At 39.5% G+C, this 8804-nt stretch overlaps 1 protein-coding gene across 1 annotated transcript; it reads right to left on the reverse strand.

The window, feature by feature from the left end:
- Positions 1–450: 450 nt before the first annotated feature.
- On the reverse strand, positions 451–8498 carry GID8 (GID complex subunit 8 homolog). The gene is made up of 5 exons (XM_007059807.4): positions 8321–8498; positions 7458–7587; positions 5351–5547; positions 4649–4846; positions 451–3267 (listed from the first exon to the last, which is right to left on the reverse strand). Exons 2-5 carry the CDS (start codon positions 7573–7575, stop codon positions 3094–3096), a joined length of 687 nt encoding a protein of 228 aa, XP_007059869.1. The 5' UTR covers positions 7576–7587; positions 8321–8498; the 3' UTR covers positions 451–3093.
- Positions 8499–8804: the final 306 nt, after the last annotated feature.

Consider the following 8804-nt stretch of genomic DNA (forward strand, 5'->3'; position numbering starts at 1 on the left):
ACTTCACCCCTATGTAGTTCCACTCTTTGCTCCTCCATCATAGAAAACTATTGAACAGCAGCAGCAAGCAAAAGTTTATCTTTCATATTTGATTGGCAAAATGGAATAATGGGAACAGCCAAGAGGCAGAAACAATTAAGTAGGTAACCATGAAAATATGGGAAGTTTATATCCAATCAAATACAGTTAAGATATCTTTACAAAGCAGAATATTTTACATCCTGACTGTGTTCACATCACTAATAAAGCAAATCTTCTTTCAACAAAAGAAAGGATGTGGTAGGGATATGAATAGCGTACCACACATTTACTATATTGGTTTGCCACCAGTGAGCTTAGAACAGATCATAGTTAGGTGCTGCCGTATCATTCATACGCAAAGAAATCTATCTTCGTACCATTTTGTTATGTGAAGTGGAACAAAACAATATATTTACACTAACAGCAAACTGATCAAAGTGGTATTTAATGTTACTTGTTAAAGTGGTTATCTAACAATGATGGATATAACAAAATCCAATAATTAGTAGTCACCAAATAAGACATTTCTCATGCATGACAAAAATTCATTCATGTACTCAGGTCTGCGTTTACTGTGCACAGTATTTCCATAAGTTATGTTCACAGCCCCTACCATTCAAGAATATTTCAGAGTATATATATTATATTTGTATATGCAAATTATATACACTAATATAAAGATCCCTAAAAGTACCATTATGACTATCTTTATGCTTTCTGTAAAATGCATAGCTTTTGAATATTTTCTTGCAGTTAAAGACTTTACAGATTAAAGCTGCTTATCAATGTGGTATATTAATAAACAAACTCAAATAATCCTTTACTAAAATGTTATATTTCAACCTCTTAGAAAACGTTATTTTTAATGGAAAAAAAATAAGCAATCTATGCACTTCGCCCAAAGACTATATGGAATTAATGCAGCATTCTAAAAGTATGGTGAACTCTTCAACCAGGTCTGTAATATCGCATTTCTCACAGAGAAAAATGCTAGTCATGCCACAAAAATGCACCACTTTCCACTTCCTCCTGGAAAAGCTTCAGATGAGGATCAGCACAAAAAGTATCAGACTGGAGGAAAAGTTGATCAGTTGTTCATGAAGGAATCAGAGCAAACAGAGTTTAATTTCTGCAGTTTGTTATTAAACAAAATTACACTAACCATATAGATTTCAAATTAAAATATTATACTTTTTTAAAAACAGCAACTGACTGAAAACAGTATTTATCTTCTCAGTTCAGGTAAATTGTTAGAATAACCAACGAGGGTGAAATAAAACCAGCTCATTATTGCAGGTGGTGGCCAATGAAAGTTCATTAGTTTTGTATGAATTACAAGAGTTGCGTATGGTGAAAGCCTTAGGATGTCAAATAAAACCATCAGTAGTAAAATGGGACAGATCAGTCTTGTGTTTTATATCCATCACCTAGCCTAATCTTGGCACTGAGGTATCTCTATAGCTTCTTAGGAGACAACTGTCTCCCCCAGAAAATAGCTACACACAAGTAAACAGTGTTCATAGTAATGCAATCAGTAACAGGTTTTGTTATTCTCTAAGTTGTGTCTCTGCAAAGCTTTTACAGTTTAATGTGTAAGTATTCCAGAAAATTAAGTAGTTTCAATTTACAGGGTAATAGCTACCAGACTAGGATATCCACAGTATCTGATGGGTAGAGTGTAAATTGCCAGTGCACTGTGATACTACGCTATTTCCTCCACCAAATTGGTCTTTGTTCAGCAGTTTCGTAATACTCAGCGTATGGGTTTTAAAGATCTAGATCTCAATTTGGCAAAGGTCAGTACATAATACTATGAGATATACCTGTATGAAGTAATGAAAGATTAAGTCATACATCCAGCAAAACATCCTACACCCAAATTACAGTTCGGTGACCAAGAAAATCAGGGCCTCGTATGTAAGCATTATAATGTTTCTAACACGAGTGGAACAGCCAACAAACAACAGTACAGCTCTGAAGATGAACCGCATCTCTTCAGAAAGATATGAAGTCACTGGGATTATGGAAAAGGGTTTTGTAATGTCACTGCTCGATTCATCCAAGGCATAACATGCCAAAAGAATGGTTACCACTAGCACACTACAAACTATGCCACCCACCCCCAAATCCCGCAAGCTATTCCACAAAGGCAGACCCTGCGTAAGGGTGGACACTTGCGCAAAAAAGGTCTATGATTCTCGCCTTCCCCCGTATCACCGAGGAGACTTCAGCTAACCAAGCCAAGTGGCCATTAAAGGTATAGTAACCAGCTGGCATCACTGCAGTGACTAGAGGTGGAAGTTTAACATAAGGAAAAAAAATCCCTGAATAATCAAAAACAAAACCCTACTTAAATATATGATTTAATGTCTTATTTCAGGAGGCCATTTGGTCATTCTTGAAATTAAAAAGAAACTTTTATTTCCAGCAATACTACTTGTGAAAAGATGGGTCATTGATCCACTGTGAACATAGCTCTCACCATATAAATAAAGCACCAGAGTCAGAAACGAGGAAAAAAAAAGTCCTTAAATTATGATTTACAAGTTTATACACTATTTCCTATGCAAAAGATTGGCCGTACAGTAAGAAATTTTTAGATGAAAACTTGACCAGTTGTTAGTTTTAAGGGGAAATGCATATTTTGCTATAACTTAACATAAGGTAGAAAATATTCACTGATCTATATACATTTCAAATGAGAGAGAGTTAAACTTAACTGAATAGTTAACCCCATTTAACTCACTGGCCACTAAACTAAGCATCAGTAGCCAATTAGAAACCTTGAGCACTGTACTTTTTAAAATGCCATTATTTTCTTTCCTGTCTAATTGGATTTTTTTAAAATGTATGATAGTGCATAGCCTAAATCAGACTTTCAAAGAGATGCAGCGCCTTTCAATGCTGTTTTCTCAGCATTTAAAAGGGACTTTTCTCTGTTTAAATAAGATGTTCGTTGAAAAAAATCTGAATTGTTGAGTTCTGTACTGTAGTAAAAATATTTCAGTCACAGACTGATATAAATGTATACTGTGCAGTACTAAGATTTCTTGGTGTCCATCTGCACACAATTTACTTGGGTTCCTCAATTGTCCCCTTGCTGAGGTCTGTCATTTTGGGATATTTTACTTTCTTCTGGTCCAGTTCATTCTGAGCCCACAGAAGTAGTTTCAGTAATTTAGCCAACTTGGGTGTTGACTCGCGATTTTCATAGTCTAGAACAGCTTGGTTAACTTCGCTCCATACCTGGAAAAGAAATATTGAACTTAGAGTAGTGATCATATATATTAACTGAAGGAGAATGTCTTGCAGAGTTTATGAATTCCTCTGAGTACAAGTTAGAAAAAGCAGAGCTTAAACACCTGACTGGTCTCACATTACACTGAAAACAAGTAAGAGGAGTTGAGGATTTGGCCTTTTAAACCCTCTCCCACACCATTACAGCAGTGCCACAAGGTGTTAAGTCTGCCTTAAGGCAGCAGCTGAGGATTGCTCAACTGGCATAAGGCTACCATGCCAGCCCCTCCTGGCCCACCCACCACAAAGGAAGTTCAAGGGTGAGGATGAGTAGGTAAGACCAGAAATCAATGTGCCACAGGGATCCTGGTGGTGGAGCGACCAGCACAAGTTAGAGCAAATTAACCACACAGAAAATTACCTCACTGTGGGTTTTTTTGCCTCTCCAAAGTTCAAGATAAAAATTCTGCTCTGAAGTTCCACTACCAGTTTGTGCAATAACAGCCATTTTTCCCCAGAATAGAAAATTAAACAATTCTATAAAAAATACTGTAGGAGAGAACATAGTTCCCTTGATATCCATCCCATAAGGAAGTCTACAACTGCCTTACCTTCCCTACATAGGGCAATTCTAATGCACAACACCAGAAAGCACAAGTTTACCTTTCATATTCTATTAGCAGCTCCCGAATTAGGAAGGAAGGGTGTGGGAGGAGAAACAGCAAGATGAAATTAAGCCATTTTAGCTTCTCAAAACCCTTGCATATAGGAAGCACTGTTCTGATGCTTCTAGGATCTACCCCAATCTGTTAGTTTTTAGTCTAGGCAAAATCAAGCAGCAATTAAAGTTATGCTGTGTTACCTATATCTAACTATAAAAAGGAGTTCCAGATTTAAAAAACAAACAGAAGGGATAGTGGCAGCAGTTGAGGAACACAGGTGGAAAAACAAAGGTCAAAATGAGCAAATCCAAGTAATATTAAACAAAAACAAAACTAAGAGCAATTCTGATTTGCACTCAGAAGTGGATAGAAAGCCAGTAAAAAGAAAAAATGCTCCTGTTTCCTAGAGCAAGACGGCAGCACTAGCAGCATCATTCTGAACACCTTGAAGTTTGAGGAGCATAAAAGAGGAAACTGCAGTAGTTATACTGTATCAAAAGATGGACAAAGCAAGCCCATAGTTTCACAAATGGGGGATGTTTTACATTACAAAAGTTCTTGCGTGTTCTAAAAATATTGCTGTTATAACAGAAGTCTCAGCTTTAGAAATACTTCTGTTCTCCATACCAGTTCATAAATATTTAGTAATTATGTACAAACTATTGTAATATTAGCTGTCCCCAAGGATAAACAAAAGTGGAAAGAGCTTTCATTTGAGCATTCATTACCTTCTGTCTCTGCATCATGTTGAGCAAGTCTCCAAATGGTGATTCTTCAGGATTATCAAAGGCAAGCAATGCCAGCGTGCGCTCCATTTCTGTCAAGCATTCTCTGCTCTCCTCTCCTTGTTCTGCCAGTTGAGTCTGAGCAAATTCCAGGGCTGCCTCTGTCTCACGCTGCCGAATCAGTTCAATCAAATGCTGCTGCTATATACGTAAGAACAAAGCAAGGTTAGTCAATAGAGGTGTAAGTGATGTTTAATGTGTTAGGCTCTAGGTATTTCATTTCTTCTCCTACAAATTAAGTTGCAAAGCTGTATTAAATCAGTATTTTGTCAGTATTAAAATTCACAAATACATTCTTGTTGGACTAACAGTAGTATATTTAATCCTATTTTTCAATTGATTTTGGAGCCATTTAAAACCTGGAAGATAGGTTTTAAAGAAACTTTGTAACTGCTTCCAGAAGACATGACTAACCATCAGCAATTTGGGAGTTTATAAATCATAGGTAAGATGAATATGGTTATGTTGTATATATTAATAAATACAAACTAAAAACACTCTTTAAAACGCTACTGCATTCCATGCCATAACATAAGAAATAGACAGTTAAAATCACATCCCACACCACGTCAGTGAATGCTTGCAATTACATCCTTTCTTCAGTCTCCAAACAATTCCAGATACAAACTAATCACTGGGTCTTACCTGCAAGTGAAAGTAAAGGTATCGGTTTGTATCTAACAATTCCGGATGGAGACTATTTATCAATGCAATGGCTTCCTGAATCTGTCCTTTCAGTATCATTTCTCGAATTTTTATCCTTTCATCCAGAGTCTCTAGATCAACACTGGGCTCAATTCCAGACTCCATCCGAAACTTCTCTGCTGCCTCTTTAAAACCCTCTGAAATATAAACACATTTCACATCTGAATTCTATTTAATAAGCTATATACAGTAGTACAGATTTATCAAACCTGTATACTTCCAATTGTCTTATATGGATCTGAAACATAGATGTTGCTTAAACAAGACCTTAGGAGGCTGGAGACATTTCATATATGTTGCTAAAAGGAACTCCTGGGCATAAGATGGTTTGATTTTCTCAGTAATAGGGATGTATTATTGAGAACTGGCTTGGAGAGGACTGAAGTCATCATCAGCACTTTTTGGTCACACAGTCACACAGATAAAGTCCCTGCACATGGAGCCTTTAAAATCAGATTTGAGGTCAGGAGGGGGACACTGCATGGTTATAGACTGGCTGGGCTGCACCAGATCAGTAATAACCCTGTGGAGCTTTTAGACACCTGGAGTAAAGCCATATGATGTGGCTATTGACATTCCATGCTATGGACCCTTGCTGTCTGAACATGTTGTTTTCTGAATTTCTATTTAATAAACCAAGTTAAGAGAATATACCAAGATGTCCAAGCGATCCTATTTGGAATCTTTTCCATGAAGCAGGCATTTTTGTAAATACATATGCATGATTAAAAATATATGAACTTACAAGTTTCTCCGAAAGGCTGATTTAAATAAGTTGCATAATTCTAGAAAGACTTCACTTTTAATTCTCTCTAAATTCATCAAGTTCCTATATAGATAAATATAGTATAAAAGTCTATATTTAACTGAATGCAAAGTGAAAGAGGATATAAAACAAAATTTTACTAGGAAGGATTCAAGTTTAGCATTGACCCCATGATTGGGACTGTGTTGTCTGGTATATTTGGACATGGTTATTCTTTTGCAGGAAAGATGATAGCAAAAAATTGCATTCGTCTGGTGTTTAAATAGTTTTACCCATTTTATAATTAGCATAAACATGAGAGAGTCTGAACTCCCGTCTGCATACCACATGAAGGCTCTTTTCATCAGAAAAAAAAAGAGTCACAGAACTATACAGACACTCTACTTTCATACATATACACAAACAATTTATGACAGACTTGACATGGTCACTCTAGTGCATTTCCCATTGCTCAGGTGCATGCTTGATGAATATGACCATCTCCACTATGGTGCACCTGGCCATGAAAATTAATGTACATCGCCAAAGGACAATTTCTGAAGGGTTTCTGGTGACTCTTAAATTGCAATTTCTGGATGCCGAGCACGTTAAGTATTCTGGTCTTCCTGAGCTGTTCTGAGTATATATTGCCTCATAATTAGTCTGATCTTTCAACCAAATTAGTTGAAGTTGTTTTCTGATAATTTCTCCTGCTTTATGATGAAAAAAGAGTGGACACAGCTTGTTCAATGCAGTCCAGATTACATTAGTAGAAGCCATCACACATTTCCAATTTAAAGAAAATAGCATAATAAAAGATGTGATATTAAGCTCTGTGCAGTTATAGGTAACGCTGTTCCAAACCAGAAATGCCATAAGGGAAATATCTTTTTAGCAGAAAAGCAAAGATTAAAACAGACAGAAGATATATATTGGGTAAAATCTGTAGAGGCTATATAATCAAAGTCAACAAAGTCTGGTTCTCCAATGTTTTACTTAGCAAAAATAACATGTTGCTAACAGAGTGTGGGTGATTCGCTACAAAGGCAGTACTGAACTAGTTTTTCCTTTACCCAACTTATAAACTATTTTTATTAAATTATCAACTATATTTTCTGTGAATTCTAGAAAATGTTTTCTAGAAATCACAGAAAATATAGGCAATGGTGATATCTATTAGTATCAACCATTTAATAGCTCATTCTAGTAAGAATGAATTTTATTGATTAAAATAAATGGCAAATGATCTAAAAAGAGACCAACCTACTAAATGTAATACTAGCATCCATTGCTCACTGTTACCTGTAACAAGATAGTTCATGATCAGGCGATTCATATCAGCTCTTTGGATGTGCAAGTTATTGAGTTTTTCCATCCATTCATCTTTTGTGATTTCATCAGGTTTTTCTGCATAACTCATGCTGGATTTTCACTATAAGGAATGAAAAGTATCTTACTTGGCACAAATACCAGCAGGTGAAAGAAAAGTTAAGTCTAACTTGCCTATAAGAACTGTGGGACCAGCTTGGTTATTAATACCTTCTTTGCTGGTTCAATGAAGATTGTTGGCTAAACAAAGTTATCGGAGAACTGAACGCTTTTTTTTTTTTTTTTTTTTTTTGAGATCAGCCACTGTAACAGAAACCGACCCATACACATCGCCCCCACCCTACCTCACCCACACCCAGCATACAGCCCCCCAGCCCATATACATACAACAGACGGCACCGTACACACTCGCCCCTCCATACCCATACCATGCACCGAATCACCCTCTCCGAGGGGGCACGCAGCCCGTTTCTCACACAGGCTGGCCAGGCCTTATCCCCCACACCTCACGAGGGGCCGTGAGCCGGCCGGGGTCTCGGGGGGCAGGCTCGGTACGGGGCTTTACGGTACCACCTCCGAGACACTGAAGGCTCCTTCGGCCCTACCAAGCGCGCGCCCCTCAGAGGCCCGGCCTCCTGAGCTCTGTGGGGACCGCTTCTGCCGCCACCTAACACCCCAGGGCCCCCAAACCCCTCCTCAGCCTCTGCCCTGGCCGGGCTCTAACCCGCCTGGCCGGGCCCTAACGCTCCCACCCCCAGGCTCCGCGCCCTTCCCCCGAGCCAGGGCCCGAGGCTCATCGCCCCAGGCGAGGAAAGGGCCAACAGGCGCCATCTTACCCAAAGAGCCACTGCTGCCGGCTCCGGTGCGCGGACCCAAACCCCACTCCGCCGCCTCGCTCAGCCGGGACTCTGCGCACAACTCTCGTCTCGCGAGAACTGGCCTCCCAGCCAATCACCGGCCGGAGCCGGGGAGCGGCACGCACCATTGAGATGGCGGAAGAGGAAACCCAGAGAAGACCTAGAGGGGAAAGCACCATAGAGATTACGGAAGACGTGGAGGCTGGTCGGGGAAGTACCATAGAGACTGCGGGAGGGAGGTCTCGACTATGCTAACCAGCCTGGAAGTGGTGGAGAAAATCAGTGTGGATATGTGGCGGGCCGCATCCCCTCTCTCCTCTGTCCCCTGGGCCCTGCCCAACCCCCAGGGCGGTAGAAGAGGCAAGGCCGGCGCTATAGGGCGCGCTCAGGGCTCCCCAGCCACTGATCTGTCTGACAGGTTCTGTAGGATCAGGGCCTTTCACACAGGCCTGCGATTAGGCCC

Source organism: Chelonia mydas, chromosome 13 (genome assembly GCF_015237465.2).
Source record: "Chelonia mydas isolate rCheMyd1 chromosome 13, rCheMyd1.pri.v2, whole genome shotgun sequence".
In the NCBI taxonomy this organism is placed as follows: domain Eukaryota; kingdom Metazoa; phylum Chordata; order Testudines; family Cheloniidae; genus Chelonia; species Chelonia mydas.